General features: G+C 41.2%; 1 protein-coding gene across 3 annotated transcripts in view; it reads left to right on the forward strand.

The window, feature by feature from the left end:
• bsna (bassoon presynaptic cytomatrix protein a) overlaps positions 1-21,991 on the forward strand; it is a 113,943-nt gene that overhangs the window by 50,910 nt on the left and 41,042 nt on the right. For all 3 annotated transcript variants that reach the window (XM_046396890.1, XM_046396889.1, XM_046396891.1), the window contains exon 3: positions 20,861-21,319. In XM_046396890.1, coding sequence (XP_046252846.1) covers positions 20,861-21,319 — 459 coding nt within the window. The remainder of the gene's footprint in view (positions 1-20,860; positions 21,320-21,991) is intronic.

Raw genomic sequence — 21,991 nt, forward strand, 5'->3', positions numbered from 1 at the left:
CAGCCATGAAAGAGAGAGCGAATCTGACAGTGCGAGCAAGAGAATTAACCAGAGAGAGAGAGAGAGAGAGAGAGAGAGAGAGAGAGAGAGAGAAATGGTCAGAGGTCGCAAAACTGAGCAAGAGACTGAGGGATCTCGTGAGGGAGAGAGAGACAGAGACAGAGAGAGAAATAGATTAGATGGTATAACAAGCCAGATACTTTTACTGTTTAAAAGAACACCTCCCTGTCCCCCTATGCTGCTCACTGAATGGTTGATTCCCATGCGGGCTGCGCCATTCAGTTGGTGTTTGTGGGGGTGTTTTGTTTTATTTTCTCTGCTGGCTGTCCTGCCCCCGAGAGTAAAGCTTGATGTGTTTCTGCTCCATTACCTCCTCCATTCATCCCTCCCTTTTCCCCTCCAGCTGTTCTCCTCTACCCACTCAGACTTTCTCCTTCTGTCTCCTCTTTTCCCCACTCTGACTCTCTTCTCTGTTGCTTTATTGGCATTAGGATTCATGGGATTATGCATGCTGAAATGGATACTTCTGGACTGAAAATGTAGATTATTTCAAACAATTGACATCAAATGCATAACTTCCAAAATGACATAACCACCATAAACTCAGTATCAACCGTCTGTCAGTTAAAGACCTCCTTCAGATATTTAACAATAAAAGCATACCAGAAAGAAGAGAAATTATGTCCTTTGAACCATTCAAAGGATTTAAATTAGAACATCACTGCAGTATAATGGATATTGTTGTACTTACATGGCTGTCGCAGTGAAAATGTACATCTCACTGAACTTATTAAGACAGGTAAGCATGGAGGAATTGCTAAGTTTGCATAATAGCATAAACCAAATAAACTACATGTGGATCAGAAAACAGGAAGATCTTAAAATATAATTACATTTCCACTCCTATCCACCTATTCCGTTATAGTCTCTTATTCTTTGGAGGCTCAAAGGTGCTGCAACTTGTCCCAGCTGACACTGTGTGAGAGGCGCAGTCCACTCTGGACAGGTTGTCTCCTGTTGTAAAGAGTCAGTAAAGAACCAAGAATTTCATGGGACATTAAAACACTCTATTGACATCCAGACTAATGAAAGTCTTTCAGGAAGGTTAGCAGGTTTTTTAAGGCAGTCTGAGCCAGATTTTATAGACTAACACCCCCAAGGTTGTTGTGAGTGAAACCCTCCCACATAGCATTGCACAAGTTGGGCCAGTTCTGTAGTCACACAGAGCAGTATTGTCTCTTACCTCTGAAGGTCCACAATAGGAAATACATCAACAAATGTCAAGATGATCTCTCTGTCCCCTAACCCCGTATTTTTCGTTGCTGTCAGTAGCTATAAGAGCCAAAAGAAGCAAATGAAGAGTGATTTCAGACTTATTGAGCAGATATCTCAGTCCTCTTTGGATCTCACTGGACTGCATTTTAAGCCACACACTCACACATATGCTCCGACAAATTCTGTCCTTTTGTAATTTAGGAGTGGGTGGTTGAATTAGCTCTTTCACTAACATGTTGTTCATCTGCTCTACTCAGTGGGAGACATGACAACTACTGAAAGTGTGGAAAGACATGCATGTGGTCCCTGTCTATGCACGGTGTGTCTCGCAGTGCTTAAGAGCTGCTAGTCAGTGCATGTACACATAGTAAAGACACACACTGTCTCTATCTCACAGTGTGTACATGGCCACAAATCTCAGCAACAATGGCTCTTCTTAAAACAGAGAGAGAGAAACAATTTAGCACACACACACACACACGCCTACACTTTTAATGCATTCATGGTGTCAAATCTGAGCAATCTTGTCCTCAGAAATGCCATGAGAGAAACACATAGAGTGATGGATGAGTAACGGACAGTCAGATGGAAACAAACAAAAAGGTTAGGATTGGACTGTACCATGAGGCAGAGTGGGGGTGAGAAAGGATACAGAAAGAACATATTAGCTATCCTCAGTCTGACAGAAAACTGACTCAGTATATCCTGCATGTTTATTTGTATGTAAATGTGCTTTATCATATGAACAGCATTAAAAAGCATCAGAGCGGTCAGTCCGTTTGTGAGCATTTGCTGGACAAATATCTGTGTGTTATACAGAGCCGCTGATATCAAGATGAAATCACTCAATCAATTTGAAAATTAAACCTGAAATAAAAAGCAACTTTCAAAGTGCTGAAGATTAACATGAAGACCCCACTGGCAAATGTAATTGAAATTTTACATGGGGGGAGATTTACAACATCACACTGCACCACCACAGATACTCAAACACTGGCTGCAAACATTTCAGCCTTGACTTCCATAGTATGTATGTGTGTGTGTGTGTGTGTGTATAGAACTAGAAAGATCCAGCTGCAACCAGCAGCTCACTGGTTTGCATTCTACTGCTGCTCTCTCTCCCTCTCTCCCTCTCCCTCTCTCCCTCTCTCTCTCTCTTAACTGTTTCTCCTTCCCTCCCTCCTTTCCTCTTGCCTCTATATCATTGTTTCTTTGCTGAGTGTTTCTGAGTGTAACCTCATTGCTCTGTGTACTATGTTTCATTGTCCAGTCTATAGTAAAACAAAAACACAACACTCTTCTTGGTAGCTGCCTGTCCCCCTGCTGGTGAGCTGTGGGCATTGCGCTTGGATGTTGCCTCTGTCCGTGGTGCTGATCTCAGCTGTTTCTAGACCGCTGCTTGAATTAATAAACTGTTATCATGTTCTTAATGGATGCATTTCAATAACATGCATTCAATTTAATTGGTATATGCAGCAATTGATCATTAATAATAAATGACACATAAATTGACATGTTTTATAATATCACAAGCAAACATGACTACTACACACTCACTGTGCAATAATAATTACATATGTATATATGCTGACTGACTTTTTATACAAAATACCTCATTTTCAAGTACTTTTTACTGCATATTTATTGTGTGTATATATTATATTTTTTATTTTTTTCTTTTAAAAAGAAAAAGTCTCTCCAAAATAACCAAAAACTTCCCACTTTTTTGTGTCATGTATTTTGCAAGCTGTGCACCACCGTCACAGCTCAATTATAACCATTTCTTTAATTTGTTAACTGCTGGCCAACAGCTAAGTAAATAATGACAAAACACCATCACACATTCTATTGACTCTCTGTCTGTTTGTTGGTTCCAAACCCAGTTACTCTGTGAAAGAAAAGAGACGACAGTGATGGGGAAATAATAGAGAGAGAGAGAGGGAGAAACAACAGAAAACAGAAAAAGCAAAAGAGATTAAATTAAAAGATGGCGAGAGTGAAAACAGAATCTCGGTAAGAGCTCCTGCGCAGCTGTCAAACTATTGCTGCAGCTTCATATTTGTTATGAATCACTATATTTAGTGACACATCTCCTCAGCAGGCTGTCAGCTCTCCTTGTCTGCCGCTCAAATTACCATCTTCACAAATAGATACTCCTCCACTTTATTATGTTAATAGTGTTGGTAGCCAGGGGATGTCTGTTTTTTTACTGAAATATAATGGATGTTAAATAATCATCTCTACTAGACCTTTATAAATGTTGAAAAAGCCTGCAGTTTCCTGCAGTGCCTGCATCCACTGCAATAACTGCTACGGTTGGGTGGCACAGTGGTGTAGTCGAGCATCTGTGATTATCTGTCTTTGTGTGTTGGCCCTGTGATTGACTGGCGACCAGTCCGGGGTGTACCCCGCCTCTCGCCTGGGATAGGCTCCAGGAATACAACAATTGTGTACCAGTGAGACCCATCGCTTGTGATAAGAGTATGAAAATAAAGTAGAACTGAAATAAAGCTGTTTTATGGAACTTTATGGCAAACAGAAAGCGAGGGAGAAAGAAGAGCAGGTGCACTCCCTCTGTGACCCCTCTGAGACAGAAGAATAAAGTGATCTTTCCTTACCAGCACACACACACATGCACACACACAAGCACCGTTACCTCTGTGCACACAAGCTTTAAACCATTAGAAACACCCCATGGAGCACTTCAGCAAATCAAATAACAGTCCAGGTTTCTATGTATCCAACAGGAGTAGATTCTGCCCTGTAAGTGACCAATTGGCTTTCTTGGGTACTAATCAATAGAACTTCCTGTACTGGAGTCTGTGTATTGGGGGGGGGCGTTGTTTGTGCACATATGCTGAAGTGTTGATAGGCAGTAAATTTCCTGTAGGGTTTAAGGTAGCTTCAACACTAAGTTGTCCCAAGGGGGGACAGTGTAGTGTAGTGCAGTGTGTGAGTGTACGTGTGGTGTAGCGTGATGAGACATTATTCTGTTCTGTTCTATTCTATTCTGTTCTAGTCAACATGCCTCATGGTCAGTCACATGCTACAGAACAAAATCTACTTTGTTGATTGACTGATTCAGTCCAGTGCAATTGAATGAGCTACCAATATCTGATATGTGTGTGTGCATATCTTTGTGAGGGCCAGTTTAAGACCTTGAGAGTGAGGACATTTATGAAGTGAGGACTGTTTGGCCAGTTTTTTTTTTCAACATCTGTAAAAGGTTTTTTTAACAGGGTGAAGAGGTAGATTGACATTTAGAAAATCGGCCTAATTGGCTTTTTTGCTGAATGACCTTCTCATCTAACTCTAGACAGCAGTGCTCAAAGGTGTAACAAAAATCCCTCACTTCCACTACCTAACCACTTCTACCTTTACAAGTTGGTTTTAGTTTTTAGGTTGGAGTTGTACATGCACTTGTGAGGATTATGTTGTAAATACAGACTACTGTGAAATCTCTTTCAGTTACTTCTAAATCCACACAGAATGAGTGCAGGTTGTGTTTGTGTTTTTTTCTGACATGGATGTACAGGATTAGATAAGAGCTGTGCTGCAGCCATCACCTTTCATCTTCCTTCACTTCCCTCTGATATGTTTCCCTTTATCTCAATTCTCCTGCCTTTCAAACTGAGAACATATGTGAGCCTGAACCGAACGCTGTCCTTTTACTTAATTTCTTCATTTCTTTTTTTTAAAAAATCCCCAAACCAGCCCTTTCCTCTCCTACATAACCAACCTTCTTTCTTTTTTCATTTGCTTCATCTCACCTTTGACTCCTCACCACATTTTACAGCTATGCTGTCGCTTATGAATTACTGTGTTTAACATGAAAGCAGAATGGAGGGGCTTCAGTGTGAGTTCACTTTGTATATGCTGTGTCAGCTAAATCTTGTGATGAGCTAATATTAGGATAATGAGAATTTTGTATCGTTATCTTATTAAGCCTTTGGATCACTTCTTTATCCACAGATGACTCTATAGGAAATTCTAAATCTTTCAAACAGCCATATTGGACTTGTTTGGAGGGTGTTGAGAAAAGTTTGTCTTTACTGTCTTTTATGGTAGATATTGTGGAAATAAACTCTTCACATATTTTATAACAAACTGTATATCTGTTTGAAAACAGCAGAAAAACATACAGTAGTCCGTCTTCCTGCTTGTTTTACCTCAGTGTGTAATTTCAGATGCTGCCGTCTCGTATTCTCCCATGCATCCCTTCCAATTTTCTTCCTATTGATTGCACCGTCAGGGTCTTCCTAGCTACACATGTGATTTATTGGTTATTGGTTATTGATCTGTTAACAGCTGCTTTCTCCTTACTTCAGTTCTTTAGGCCCAAGCAGAAGACAAATAGACTAAATGCACAAACAGCTTTTAAAGTTTAAATTAAATACTTTAGTAAACCTTAATTTGCTGAGTTTACATAATCTTAATTGATGGCTAATGATGAGACTAAAATTGTAATAAGCTAGAATTACTTTAAAGAGGATTCAAACCTGACTCTGTCTGCCAGTTCTGTCCTCATGTTTGGTTGTCCTCACAGCAGAGGGACAGCAGTGCCTGGTTAAGCCTCTCTGTCCTGCTCCGTGAGGAATGAACAAATGATGAAGGACTGAGTATTGACACTGACACCTAATCAATGCCTATCTGAGCTGCAGAGACATACAGGCAGCATGTCATCACTGCACAGAGATGACAAATAATCACCATGGAGTGATCGGGTTGTCCCTGGTGCAGATCCTCCAACAACTACGACCTGATCCCTCACACACTGACATGAAATTAAATGTGCAGTAGGGAAGGCCATGAGACTCTTAAACATTTAAATAAATTAACAGGATTATATGTTATATGCAGTAACATGTCAGCCCTGCGACTGACTGGTGACCAGCCCAGGGTGTACCCCACCTCTCGGATATAGTCAGCTGGGTTAGGCTAAATGAAAAAACAACATAAACATACATACAAACAAACAAACAGAACAAAAATGTTACTTGAAAAAGAAATTCAGAGAATGAAGATTGCAGGTGGGAGGGGAGAGAAAGAGAGAAAAGGGAAGAAAAGAAAGAAGATAAGCTGGGAGTGATAAAAAAAATGAATAAACAGAAAGAAACAATTCAAGAGACACTGAACGTAAAACGAAAATGAAAGAAATGGGGAAAAATGGACAAACAGCTGCAGCAGTGTGATTCAACGGGGGCCCTCGCCTCTCAGAGCAGGTGGATAACTCCACAGCTCAGTGTGAGCACGCTCATACAGTGAGATGTGATTGGATGGGAGGGTTTAGGTCTCTGCTTTCTGAGTGTATCTTTGTGCATGTGCACTATGCGTGAGACTGCAGGTGTCTCAATACATTATGTGATGTATCATTAGTAATGCTGGGGGAGTTGATGTCAAATGCTGCACTATCCTCATTCTGCAGCTGCAGTGTACACACACACACACACACACACACACACACACAGATAGATAGAGAGAGAAAGAGAGACATGGTGGGTCCCTGCTGGGTACAATAACAGTGATGTCATTGTCAGATTTGGGTCTTGGGTTGTGGTCTTTCCTGAGCTTTAATCCAGCAGGATGCTGACCAGAAGACAGACAACACCTGCCACTCAGTGTCGGAAAAAAAATATCTACATATTTCTGCAAAGAATCACAGATTTACATTTTTAATAAAGAACTCAAATACTGAACAGACAATGTACACTGTATAGACAAAAGTATCCAGACACACATCTTTATGGGACGGGTTTTCAGGGGGTTGGTCTGGGCCCCTTACTTCCAGTGAAGGGAACTCTTAATGCTTCAGCATACCAAGACATTTTGGACAATGCTATGCTTCCAACTTTGCGGCAACAGTTTGGTGAAAGCCCTTTTCTATTCCAGCATGACTGTGTCTCAGTACACAAAGCAAAGGCCATAAAGACATGACTGAATGAGTTTGGTGTGGAAGGACTCGACTGGCCCACACAGATCCCTGACCTCAACCCCATCAAAAACCTTTGGGATGAACTGAATGAGATTGCGAGTCAGGCCTTTCTGTTTTGTGCCTGATTCCACAAACACTCTATTCCATAAATGGGCAGAAATTCCCACAGAAACACTCCAAAATCTTGTGGAAAGCCTTCCCAGAAGAGAGGAAGCTGTTATAGCCGCATAACTGTTGATGTATTTAGAATGTGATATCTTTAAAGTCCTTGTTGGTGTAATGGCCAGGTTGCCCAATACCTTTGTCTGTGTAGTGTCCATCTTTAACTAGTCAAGGCATGCAGTAAGCACATTGGCATTACTAACATGTGGCTAGCGCCCACTGAGTAGCCTTACAAGCAATGAGTCTCCCTATCCCTACAAATCTCAGCCAACCAAGCAGGAGGACTGAATACATCACAGATGCACCAGCTGAGGTGCCCTTGAGCTAAGCACAGAGTCAGTGGCAGAGCGCAGACCGACCCAGATGTTTGTGCACAAAGAAAATGTGTGTCTGTGATTTTAGAAGCAGACTCAGCACACTGTAAGTCAGAGTCAAAACACATATATTTACACACACGCATACACGCATATGCACACACGCACACTCTTGGAGGGGGTGAGGTAGACAGGGAAGGACAAACAAAACTGACCTATAGACACTGTTCCTGTTTGTGTATGTGTGTGTGTGTGTGTGTGTGTGAGAGAGAGAGAGAGAGTGTTCATGATGTATTACTGCTGAGGTGGATCTTCATAAAACTGTAAACCGTTTAGTCATGTGAGGACATTTTTAACTCACACTTACAGTATTGGTACACTTTTACTTTCACTCTCACGAATCCCTACATGCACGTGAGTTTATATACTAAGTTACTACTACAGTTACTACGGTCATCCCAAACTACAGCAGCTCAAGTTTCAATAATACAAGCCAATAATAATAAGAATAAATTAACAAATTACGATGGTTAAGTACAAGGTGAATTTTGTTTACCTGAACAAACAGATATCACATGGCGAAATTTTTTCAAATGATGTTACTATCAATAAAATAATAAAAATATTTTTATTATTATCTTTAGATTTTTCTTCTCAGCCTCTGATGGGGCAGTTGATGGTGAAGAAATATGTTCTTGTTGTTAGATGACTTGTTGGTAGTGACTTTCTGGATAAGACAATAAGTCACTGTTGATTGGAAACTTATTATGTATTATGTTTTATGTCATTGTTTCCACAGAATTCAGCTCTGGCTGATGATTATGACACCAATAATATGCCTGTGTTTTTCCATTATTAATGTTTACCTCAGAAGTTTTAAGGACAAGTTGAAGATTAAATTACGTGTTATGGTGTGACAGGTCATGATTTTTATTTTTTATTTTTTTTTTGTTTTAGATTCTTTTTTTCCTTTCTGTTTTGTACTCAGTGGCAACAGGAGCAGTCATGTCTGACCCTGTCAGCTCTCTGTGAGCTTCACTCTCAGAGTTGCTCTTTTAAAAGACCAAGCTTGTGTTTTTGTCTAAATGTCAACACGGCATCAGCTCTCTTCTGAGGAGGCAGTGATGCTCTCTGCAAAAAATACACACCCGGACATGCACGACATACACACAAATTATACGCAGAGAAATACACCAGCACATGCTTTTTCATGCAGATACACAAACATTGAAATGGAATGCTTGTGCTCACACACACACATACACAAACACACACACAAACACACGCACAGACACACACACACACACAGACACAAACACAAGCACACACACACACAGAAATCCTTCCCCCAAAGCATTTCTCAGCCAGAACTGCCAGTTTCATGAGGCAGAACTAATTCACTGTACGTTTTTGGAATCCGCCTCTCTTTTCTCCCCTCCTCCTCTTCTTTCTTTTCTTCTCTTCCGTCATCCTCCTCTCATCCCTTTATAATTCCCTAATATCCTTATCCTCTCCCTTTGCCTCTCTCTTTCGCTCTGACATTTTGCGTGCATTTCTGTTCATTCTCTGATTTCTTATTTTTCCCTCATTCTCTTCTCCCTCCTCCTCCTCTTCTTCTCTGTTCCATCCTGTTCCTCTTCACCCACCTCCTCATACATCCACTCACTTTCCTCACTTTTTCTCTCTTTCAGTCCTGTTTTGTGTATTGATCCCTCTGTCCTCCTCATGCTATCCCCAATCTTTTCTTTGTCTTCCTGCAAGCATTTGATGGACAAGACAGGCCATCCTGTCCTGCCTCAAACATTTACCTTCAGCAGCTGTAGCCCACTCCTGATTTCTGCTTGAGGTTGGTGACTTGAAGCTACATGTACAACTACTAGCATTACTCACCGATCTCTGACCAAGCTGCCGTTCAAGTTGTACTGTGAGTTATACTTCTGATTCTGCTGCTACCAAAGTACATTTCCTTTCTACACCACAAATGATAATTATTATAATAATATTCCACCTTTTTCTTAGCTGTTGGTTTTAAGTGAATATTTGCTTCACCCCATCACAAACACCAGTATATTATCAATTCTGGTCCACTAAAATTAGGCCTATGACCAAATTTAATTTCAATCTGTATAACATTTTACTATTGGGTCAGTATAGTTCATACTGTGCCTGTATTGATTCCTTTGTAGTGAGCTGGATTAAGCAGGAGGACACCAGATCCTCAAGAGGTTCTTATTTCCCTCTAATTTTACCCTGAACACCCTCTAATTTAGTTCTCACCCATCATTCTCTCTCTGTTTTCCATGTTTTTGCTCCTCTCCCTGCAATGCTCCATCTTCTCTCACGTCCACCCCCACCTCTACTTATTTTCCATTTCACAGCCTCCTCGTTCCTCCCCTACCATCTCATTCACTCATCTCATACTGGAAGACTTTCTCTCTCTCCTCTCCTTGCTCTAAGCTCTCAGCTAAACTTTCCTCAAGATTTGTTCCTTCAACTTCCTTTCTAGCATCTGTCTGATCATGTCTTTTTTTCTTTCTTTCTTTCTTTTTTTTTCTTTTGCCCTGCGGGATGAGCCAGCAATTTTCCCTACCCATAATGCTCCTGTCCAAGTGAGGACTGCCTTCTGCACTTCAAAGTACACACTTCAGCACTTCAAAGGCTGCAGTCTCTCTTATACTAAAACCAAGGCCAGATCAATTAAATCCAAATAATACTCAGCAGCCTGTTCCAGCACCCCCCACCCCTCCCATCTCCACTGAAGATGAGGTTCAACTCTGGGTAGATACAACTTCAACTTGGTAAACCTTTGTGTCCCTAAAAAGGTAATTTGTTTTGCAGCTGTGCAGATAGAAAAAATTGGATGTATCTCAAAAATGCAAAAATTGAAAAAAAGTAAGTAAAGGCATATTTTTAGTCAAACACACAGAGACTAAACTTAGTACAGCATTTATTTTTGAGTTACTCAGAGGTATTATTGGGTGTACTGACCTAAAGCTTCAGCTCAGCTCAGCCTCGCGAATGAATAAAGAAGAACACAGACCTGATGACTATATATATGACTATATGCATATTTTATGACGTAGCTCCTGACAAAGCATATTTCTGCAAGTTGTCTCTTTGGAAGTTAGTTTGTACTTGTCATTTCCTCTTAAAAGCTGTCTGAAGTTGTTATGACTAACAACCTTCACACATCTGTCAGACAGAGACAAGCATTAGCAGTCATTTCCACTACCTTCAGCTTCTTTGTCTCCATCAAGTCCCGAGAGAAATCGTTGCCTCTTTAGCTACACTGGATTGAGGAAAAATGCCCTAAAACCACAACAATGACCTAAAAGAGGCTAAAAATCTATCTGCACAGATGGTGAAAGCTCTCAGGGATCACGTTTACATTACACATAATAATTGGATTCATTGCTAATACAGAAAATAATAATTAGTGCAACTTGAAGCGATGCAGGACAAACCTTATGTACTGCCTGTTAACTTTATTTGTTTCAATGACAAATAAAGCAGTTGTCAAAGTTAGCGGCCTTGTCTGCCTTCATGTTCCCTGATGACCCAGAGCTGAGATAGCCAGACCCACTGTAGCTCTGCCCTGTTGTGCTGCTGGCTAGCTGCCATCCTATTACTGCAGGAGTCAAAATCCTCTGATCCCTGCAACCCATACGCACACTCAAACATTACACACATCAATGCCCGTACAAGCTCTTGCAGGGATACACGCATGTGCATTGCAAAGATTATACTGTTGCTCCCTGTGCTTCAGTGGTGTTTATTTGTGTGCATGTCTGTATGTGTCAGTCAGTCCCAATGAGACGACAAGCCTGTTAAAATTAGCTCTTATGACAGACTAGTAGGTTGAACCCTACACAAACCATGGTGTGCCTTTGGTTTGTTTCTGTCTCTCCACCACAAAGGCTTCTGCCTAAACTGGCTTGTCGTAGTCAGATCGCTGGTTCAAATCCCTCGTCTGTCTGGGTGAATCCAGGGGAAAAAAAAAAAATCTCCTTCAAAAGCAACTGACAGAGTAGTGTTGAGGCATTTAACGTCCACGCCCTGCAGCGGAGCTGATCAAGGGCAAGTTTGAAGGATGACACCACGGTCCTGGGCCTTATCAAGGACAACGATGAGTCAGCTTACAGGAACATGGTGTATCAGCTGGCAGCAGGGTGTACACTTAACAACCAGGAGCTCATTATCAACAAGACTGTGGAGTTTGTCATGGACCCCCAAGGTTCGCACCAGGCAGAGGGCTAAAAGGATAGTGGGGAACCCATCACACCCAGCTCACTCCCTGTTCACAACCATCCCATCAGGCAGCAGGTTCAGGTCCATCAAGACCAAAACCACCAGACACTTGAAAAGTCTCTTTCCTCAAGCCATCTCTCTCCTGAACAAACCATCCCAGTCCCCTACCCTTAACCATTAACACTTGAAACGACAGTAGCACACACCCCAATCTCTGTATGTACCATCCACGTAAATACCCATTCTTGCCTGTATGCATTTCTAGTCACTGTATATATTCTGATCACCGCATTCTGTATATATCCCAGCTCAGTTGTATATATTTTTTGAGGCACAACCCTTTTTAACTTTTTAATTTATTTTATTTTTATTATTTTATCTATCGGTATGTGGCGCTGTTACGCCAGGTCAAATTCCTGTGTACATTGGACATTTGGCGAATAAAGAGATTCTGATTCTGATTCTGATAAGAAGAAAGTAGTCTTCAGGGAATAAATTAAGCTGATTAGTAAATAGACTCAGTGTGTGAGCTAACAGTTTCTAAAAGAACAATGTCTTATTTTTATTACCACACATGTCGTACACAAGACACAATTTTTTGTTCGTACATGCAGATTGTTTTTGATAAAGTTATTAAATTTCCATGATGGAACTTGATATCATCACAAATTAAACCAAACAGATACAGGCTATAATAGAGGGTTAATCTGAAATTAGATTAGAGTGTGTGTCATTTTTTGCTGATGTCAAAATTGCTCTGATATGTACCATCATCAGAGGAAAGAGGAGGAAAGAGAAGGGCAGATCATCCTCTCGTGGGTTTTTTTTTTCTCTCCTCTGTGAAGAATAGCTGGCCGGTGGGTTGCCGACAGAGAATAGGAACGAAAAGTGAAAGAGGTGACAGTGGAATGTGGCCAGTAAAACATAATGTGTAAACATCAACACACACGCATATCCAGCCTTGTGCCCACACCTCTGCCTCTCACAGCAAGGTTACATAATTAAAGAGGCTCCATTGTGATGATCAAATGAGAATAGGAGATTTTGAAAATATCTGTGAAATGGAAACAAAACCTGTTTCAGTTATATAATCAGGAAAGAGAAACATATTCTCCTCTTCTTTTGCTCTTTCTGCCAGTCCTCTCTCCTCTCCTTTCATACTACCTCTCCCTGCCACCCCTTTTTCTCCTCCTTCTGTAATTTACTCCCTGTTTTTCTGCCACTTGTTTCTCTATTCCTCTCCACCTCTAATTTATTTCTTGCTTATTCTCTCCTTCACTGGTTTTCCACTGCCATGATTCAGCCCCTCCTATCTTTCCTCCTCTAGCATCTCCCCTCCTCCTCTATACTTCCTCCCTTTCTCTAATGTATTTCTCTATTTCCTTTCCTCTGCTCCTTCACCTTTAATTCATCCCATCCTTTATCTCCCTCATTTTATTTCCTTTCCTCTCATTCTGTCTGTACTCACTTTCTTGTAAAAGTGAAAAAGGGGTGTAGATTAAATTCACCACCTTTAATCTAGCCAGTGTATGGGAGTGTGTGTGTATGTGTGTGTATATGCACACACATGTGGTTTTGAACAGAATTAATGCCTTTTCTTTCCACATGTCATTGATCACTGGGTGTGTGGAGTGTGTGTGTGCGTTTTGTGTGTGCTGTGTTATATAAGCGTGCGTATGTGTGTGTGTGTTTGTGCTGTATATTTGTGTGCACAGCCCAAGATTTCATCCTGCAAACGTGGTTGAAATTGCTCCCTCCTCCCTCTCTTCAAATATAATCAGATCAAATCAAATCAGTATTAGGATCCATCATTTTCAAAATCAAACTAAATAGTTAAATAACAAACTGTATAAAGCATGGACGCAGTTTCTGAAGAGCCATTGTGAAGCTCAGTTTGGCGAATCCATCTGACGTCTTGAATGGTCTGTTTGTACAGTTAAACACAAATCAAGCCATATTATTTTTGTCCTATTTGCGTTAAAAAATCTTCAGAAGGCGCCAACACCACAAACACAGCAGAGAGAGTTCAGTGACTTGAATTAGCTGAGGTGAATCCTGGCCGACAGCTAGCAGCTAGCTGTTCCTCAGAGCGGCCACACTCTTAATTAAGCAAAACCTTTAGCCCTGATATAATTTAAATGAGTGAGTGATGTAATAATTGAACTCCTGTACTGTTGTTATGAAAGGGGAAATTAGCTATAGAAACCAGAACCACCTGTTATGTACCAGGCTGTAAATGTGTTTATTTAAGTAAATTTGGCCATTTGAAGAACTGCAATTCTGCAGTTCTGTGTAGGGTTAGGGTTAGGGTTAGGGTTATTTTTCAGCTCTGGAGGTTACAATACAAAAACATGTATTTTAGTCCAGTGGTTCCCAGCCTAGTAGTCAGGTCCCCTCCAAAGGTTTTTAAGATAAATATAAACTGCTGTGAGATGATTAATGGGGATTCTAAGTTTTGCTTTTTTTTGTCTTTTGGGCCTTGGATTTTTCAGCTATACTGAAACTTGAAAAGTTTTCTTCATTTCTACTGAAAGTTTAGAGATTTCTATTTGGTGGAACTGCCAACAACTCAAACAACTCTGGACAATGGGGCAAAAGCAGGCACTGTTCTTTGGTAAAGGGGAAAGGGCAAAGAGGTGCTACTAGTTTTGTGTAAGTATTTTGTATTTATAGTCGAGTTGGGGGATGTTTTTAAGTAAAATCCTAAGCTGAGAAGAAGCCTAAGCAGCAACTATACCTGTCAGAAAAATGTAGTTGAGCAAAAAGAAGAATATTTGCATGTGAAATGTAGTCTAGTAGAGTTATAGTAGCATAAAATAAAAAATACTGGGGTTAGGGTTAGGGTAAAGTATCAGTACTCCAAATTTGTATTTAATTACAGTGTTTAAGCAAATGTGCTTATTGGCATTTGGCCACTGCATGTTTTATCTGACCTCAAAGTTTCTGTCAAATTGTCAGTCATTTCTTTTTCCCTTTTCTCTCTGTTCTCATATCAATCTTGTTTGCAGTATCTCCATGATACTGCAGACAGAGAGTGAAAGATGAGAGAGGCATGAGTTGGAGAGAAACAAAAGAAGAGCGTAGAAAGAGAAAGCAGCCAAAAAAATGTATACACTGAATGTATCTCAGTGGAGGAAGAAACGAAAGGAAACTAAACTGTGAAGCAGAGATGGAGCTCAAGGGGCAGGAATTAAGATGGAGATGGTGAACAAGAGTAAATGGTTATGAAAACAGCAGGAGGAAAATGAGTTTATGTGTCAGGGCTCCTGTGAAATCTGCTCTTTGTTGTCATATATAAGTGAGTGCCCTCACATACCATGACAAAACTGATGCAACTTGCGCACAGAGAAGTGAAACCTGCTCCAAAACTCTCACAGCGTCATTTGGGTTCAAGACTGTTAAAAAATAATGAGCAAGTCAGGAAACCAGAACATAACGAATTATGACAAATCTGAAAATTAGATTTTGTTCTCTTATTTTTGTGTAAAAGGTGTACATTTTTTATTTTGACAGGATATTTTTTTCTGTGTGGATTATGTTTCATCATTGCAGGCAATTAGTATTCATAATCATTTCAGTCAGTGGGAGAGGTTCATGAAGTTTGATGTCAGCTTCACACATAACCTTCAACCCTGGAAATTATGTTTACGCACCATAACCCTTCCACTAATTTGCAACACCAAAAATCTATTGAAAGAACAAGACAGAAATGTAATTTTGAAATATTTAAGCAGCTAGCCTAAACTTGAGTCCCTGGTGCTTCCATCAGCCACCTCAATCACCTTCATCTGACACACGAGGCTGTGAACAGGAATACTGCAGTGGCAAAAACTCTGTACAAACCAACCTTCAGTACAAACCTTCAGCAGCAGCAGCACCTGCCTCCTGTCCACTCCAGCTGGATAACACCTCTTCTTCTTCTTCTCTCTCCTCTCCTCCCACTTCAAGCCAGTTACATCAGACTCAGACCCCCCCCATCTTCCTCCTTCTGTTTATCATCTCTCCTTCTGGTTAGCCTTCAGCTACACAGGCTTCCTCCATCTTGCATGAACCGTGTGTGTGACTACATGTGCTTGTGTAAGTATGAGTGTATGTGTGGTGCAGTAGAGTGCAGCCTAAAGCAGCAGCCAGCCAGTGCTAGGGAAGTGTGCGCTCGAGCAGAACAATGGAATTCTGGGTAAAAATAGCCCTCTCTCTGTTGGAGAGAAAAGGAGACGGAGGGTGACGGGGGTGGGGTGGGGGATAGAGCTGAGAGGAAGGAGAAAGATAAAAGTTTAGGAATCATGAAGTGAAAAGAGAAAAGATAGAGAAAACTGCAGGTGCAAATTTGTGAAGAGTAAAACTGAAAGACAAAAGCATGAGAATAACTCAGACTATAAGTGAACTGAAACTGAGAATTCTACTGAGTATGTCAAATCGAACTAGTGAGTGAATAATCGTTGTGTATTGAATACTGGGATATATTTATCATGGCTACATTGATGAAAGCTGTGCAGTATGACTGAAAACAATATATTATGTGTACTTTTATCCAATATCAATATGTACATATGTATACGCACAATGCTTATATACCTTAACCAATCTAACGTTTATTGTAATAAACTTTGTGCTGTCTTAGCTCACAATGAACCATTGATTCTGACATTACTAGTATCAGGTTGTCACTCTCACTTGTTTCACTTTAATTGCAATGTGTAGATCATGATTGCATCATATTTTTTGTTTACCTGAATCACGGTCTTTTGGAGTAAACCAGGTTTCCCCAAGGCTGCATAAGGTTTTAAATGGGTTTAGTAGTATATGAACAGAAAAAAAGGCAGACAGGGAAAACAAGCCAAAGCCAAACATTCCCTACAGATGACACAGTTTCCCTCAGGGTCAAATATGACGAAAATGTCTTCCTCATTGATGAGTAATTGTAAGCCCTTTCTTTGGCTGAGGGGTAAAATGGAGGTTGAACACAGTCAGGTATTTACACAGTTTTGCTGTTATTTAAATCAAGTGACCGAAGCGATGTGGTGCCTAATGGACATGAATAAGTAAAAGATGACCCTATTGCTTTTTATCTTTTGATTTCTAAAAATATATAGAGGAATTAGAAAGAGAAAAAAAACAGAAAATGAGCATTAAGGAAAAACAAGATGGAAAGAAATGTTAAAGGAGGATGGAAGGAATTGCTGAAAATGATATTGAAAATAGAGTAAAAAACAGAAAATGAAACAAAACAATGCAATGCTAAACAGAAAAGGACACACATTTAAAAAGAAGACAGAGAGAGAGAGAGAGAGAGAGTTTGAATGCAAGAATTAGGATGGAGCATTTTAGTGAACATTATTGACTGGGGGAGAAAAGGCCTGATTGTTTATGCTATGTAGGTTAAGTGGTGCAGCAGTGGGTTGCTCTGCAGGCCAATACACACACACACGGACTGAATGTGCTCACTCAAGGGCTACTGTACACTGTCCTGTTTCAGGGGATGGACACACACACAGAAAATGTGCTCTTACTTGTACAGTTGGAAGTGTGCTGCTTCTTTGGAGGTAGCTACTCACACTTGTAAATAAACACAAGGTCTGCATTCTGTATTATAGCGGATTTTCTTGAGAATCCTTTGTTACTGCAGGACAAATACCCCGAGAAAAATATACATTGTATGTGTAAGTGTTTACATTGAGTTATAAGATTTAAAAGCTAAATTAATCAGGAGATAGTTAAACTGTGCAATCAATGAGATTTAAATTCCTTACAGTATTATACAGTTGGTATTGGTCAGCTGTTTTTATCATTGAAATAAGGAAAACATATCAGACATTTGCTGGTTCCACTTTCTCAGACATGTGATACTTTTTTTTCTCCCAGTCATTTGTTTCACTTTTGAAAATATTTCTTTACATTTTTGAAGCTGAAATCATTTTGGTGGGAGAAAGATGTGCAAAGCAACTTTAACAAGAGAATCAGAAAAAGGTCCTGTGTGTTGACGTAAACCTTTAAACACAAGAAGTTTATAGCTTTACATCCATATCTTGTTTGATCACAGTCAAAATGACTGTGACTGGAAAAACAACATCACCATTATTATTACACAAGTTTCACCACTTGTGTCCTTCCTTACTCAAAATTTCCTGTTCTTTCCTCTTTCACTCTATTCCTCTTCTCATTCTTTTGTGTTTCCTAATCACAGATAAAGTATTAAAGAGACTAGACTAACAGAAAGCTCCTTCTATTAGAAAGCTCCTCAGTAGCAGAGCACCTGGAGTGGATGAGATTCGTCCTGGGTACCTTAAGGCTCTGGATGTTGTGGGGCTGTCTTGGTTGACACTACTCTGCAGCTTCGTGTGGCAGTCGGGGACAGTGCCCTTGGATTGGCAGACCGGGGTGGTGGTCCCTCTTTTTCAGAAGGGGGACTGGACGGTGTGCTCCAACTACAGAAGGATCGCACTCCTCGGCCTCCCCTGGAAAGTCTATGTCAGGGTACTGGAGAGGAGAATCCAGCTGACAGTCAAACCTCGGATCCAAGAGGAACAATGCGGTTTTCGTCCTGGTCATGGAACACTGGACCGGCTCTATACCCCCTGCAGGGTACTTGAGAGTTCATGGGAGTTTGCCCAACCGGTCCACATGTGTTTTGTGGACTTGGAGAAGGCATTTGACCGTGTTCCCCGCAGCATCCTGTGGGAGGTGCTCTGGGAGTATGGGGTTCGGGGCCCTTTGCTGAGGGCTGTGCGGTCTCTGTACTCCTGGAGCAGGAATCTGGTCCGCATTGCCGGCAGTAAGTCAGATCTGTTCCCAGTGCATGTTGGCCTGATGGGTGTCTGGTTTGGGAACCACAGGATTTCATCTCTGCTTTTTGCGGATGATGTTGTCCTGTTGGCTTCTTTGGGCTAGGACCTGCTGGGGAGGTTTGCAGCCGAGTGCGAAGCAGCTGGTATGAGACTCAGCACCTCCAAATCCAAGGCCACGGTTCTCGACCGGAAAAAGGTGGTCTACCCCCTCCAGGTTGGAGGAGAGTTCCTGCCTCAAGTGGAGGAGTTTAAGTATCTCAGGGTCTTGTTCACCCAGTGAGGGAAGATGGGAGTGTGAGATTGACAGGCGGATCGATGCAGTGACAGCAGTAATGCAGTCGTTGTATCGGTCCGTCATGGTACAGAGGAAGCTGAGCCACAATGTGAAGGTCTCAATTTACCAGTCAATCTACGTTCCTACCCTCACCTACGGTCATGAACTTTGGGTCATGACCAAAAGAACAAGATCTTGGATACAAGCGGCTGAAATGAGCTTCCTTCGCAGGGTGGCGGGGCGTTCCCTTAGGGATAGGGTGAGGAGCTCTGTCACCCGGGAGGAGCTCGCAGTAGAGCTGCTGCTCCTCCACATCGAAAGGAGCCAGTTGAGGTGGTTCGGGCATCTGTTTTGGATGCCCCCTGGACGCCTTCCTGGGGAGGTGTTCCGGACATGCCCCACCGGGAGGAGGCCCAGAGGAAGACCCAGGACACACTGGAGGGACTATGTCCCTCGGCTGGCCTGGGAACACCTTGGGGTCCACCCGGAAGAGCTGGAGGAAGTGTCTGGGGAGAGGGAAGTCTGGGCAACCCTGCTCAAGCTGCTGCCCATGCGGCCCAGTCCCGGATGAAGCAGAAGAAGATGGATGGATGGACTAATAGAAAGACAAATATAAAGGGAGCTCAGTAGAGTGAATAGAAAAGATCAGATGAGGAGGGGACAGGAGAATGAGAGAGAAGATTTGATGAGTGGGTGGAAAGGAACAGAGATGGAAGATGAGGGTTGAGTAGGGAGGCCTGATAGATGACTTAAATTAAAAAATAAAAAACAAAGACTAATGTCTCTTTTTCTGTCACAGTGTTGCTGAACTCACTCTACTGCTTTTTCTGTTTGCACTTCCCAGACCTGTCAGTTTAACACCATGGGCAGGGCATTTTAAGTCCTAAGTAACACTCTATTCATCATCAGCAAATGCAAAAAGGCTAGAATATAATAGTGGTAAAAGATAGACTATGTACAGTTTCTGAGTATGCGTGCATTGCACCCTAATGTTTCGTCAGTCAGCCTCGCAGAACGAGAAAAGAGTGGAGCTGATGAGATGGAAATAGGGTGTAGCTGTCAGTGTGACTGCCTTTTAGAAAGCATATCAGCTTAGGCTGGCCTGCTGCAGCTCTGACATCTCTGTCTCAAAATAAGATTTCCAGAGTGTATACAGTACTCGTGTGTGTGTGTGTGTGTGTGTGCACGCACAGTGCTGTCTATACTCTCTCTCTCTCTGCAATCTGCAGTTTCAGTGGAATGAACATATTTCATTTTAAGAATATTAATCAGAACATTAAGCAGTCAATCTTATTTAACCTGACAAGTCGAATAAGAAACCAATATTTTCATGTGGCCCCTGGAGGAATAGTCATGGAAGGAAAGAGAGTTAAATGGCATTTAAGTCACACACACACACACACACACACACACACACACACACACAAACCAAACAAACCCCCCCTCCCAAAAAAAACACACACTTATCTGGGAGCTGCACAGTGTTCCAGTCTTTACTGTTTGCTGTTAAGTAGCAATAACCTACTGGTTGAATTCTGACTGTCCTGCTATTCAAGCCTGCAATATTTCATTCAACATATTACTTCATTAGGTCTTTAAATTGTATTTTCATGATATGCTGTGGTAGTTTGTGATAGTGCCTAATACTTCCGCTCCTCCGAGGTTAATATTGATTCTTTGAAACTTTAAAAAAGCCTCTCAAAAGTATTAACAATGAACTAAAAGGTGGATTTTGGAACTGGAGTAGCTATTATAAAATCAGGGATTGTCTTTTCTAATCCATTTTTTTCATCATATAGAAATAATGTAATAAAAAATGTCCCTAACAGCAGTAATGCAGTAACTGTGTTTCGTCCTCTCTGTGTTTCAGAAAAAGGAGTGGTTATGTCTGAACTGCCAGACCCAGCGACTGATGTCTGGTGGTGGTCTTGATGATCCTCCACTTCCTGTTCCTCATCCATCTCCCAAGCACCAACCAATGGGCTCACCACGTCACCAGGCACCAACCAGTCAACAAAGCCCTCTTCACAAACCCTCTGTTCAACAAGGTCCCAAGCCAGTCCAATCCCAGACCCAGAAACTGCAAGCAGGGACTGGTGTTAGCGGACCGTTCACAGCTACTGCTGCCAAACAGCCAGCTGACACCAAGACTACAACACCAGCTACGGCACCTGTACCAACTACAGAAACCCAGAAACAGCTGAAATCCATAGAGGAGAAGCCCAAAACTGAGCCTGATAGCCAAACTGCCAAAGAGACCAAACCCTCTCAGAAGAAAGGAGAGCAGATCACACCAATCAAGGATATTAAGAAATCCAGGCACTACGATGTAAGTCTGATTTTCTTTTTTTTTCTTTCTGTGTAAAATTTCTTTAGTCCAGTGTACTAACTCTGTATGTTAATCTATGGAAAAGGTGACTCAAATTAATAATGCACCAACAGAGATGAAATGAAAGGAAAATGTTAAAAAAAAAAGAGTCTGATTTCAGTGAATATTCTGCTGAAACCATAGAGTAACACACAGGCTTAGGTACCAAAAATGCATATTGTGGTGAGGCCTTTGTAAAGTATGTATACAGGACATTATGTAACTGTGCATGGTTGTTTCAGCGTGGCCCTGCTTCTCATTCATACAGTTTTTCCATCAAGCTTATTGAGCTGCTCCTGTTCACCACAAGATATGTGTAGTCAACAGGATTCTGGCCATGTATGACCTCTAAACAAAATCCTTGTGGCCAAAATATGAAAAAAAAAAAAATATATATATATATATATATATGATAACCGATAATCCTGACAATACTCGTTACAAGAAGCACCTTAAAGGTAATCAGTAAAATCTTAAAATCAATTTTGAAACTTATTGGGGTACCAGTGAAGGGACACTAAACAGGGATGATTAAATGTCTTCTTCTATTTGTTAAAAGTCAAGCAGGTGACTTTTGTACATTAGAGATAGATAGATGTATGGATGGATTGATGGATGGCTAGATAGATAGAT

The sequence above is a fragment of the Scatophagus argus genome, chromosome 8 (assembly GCF_020382885.2).
Source record: "Scatophagus argus isolate fScaArg1 chromosome 8, fScaArg1.pri, whole genome shotgun sequence".
Taxonomy (NCBI): Eukaryota; Metazoa; Chordata; class Actinopteri; family Scatophagidae; genus Scatophagus; species Scatophagus argus.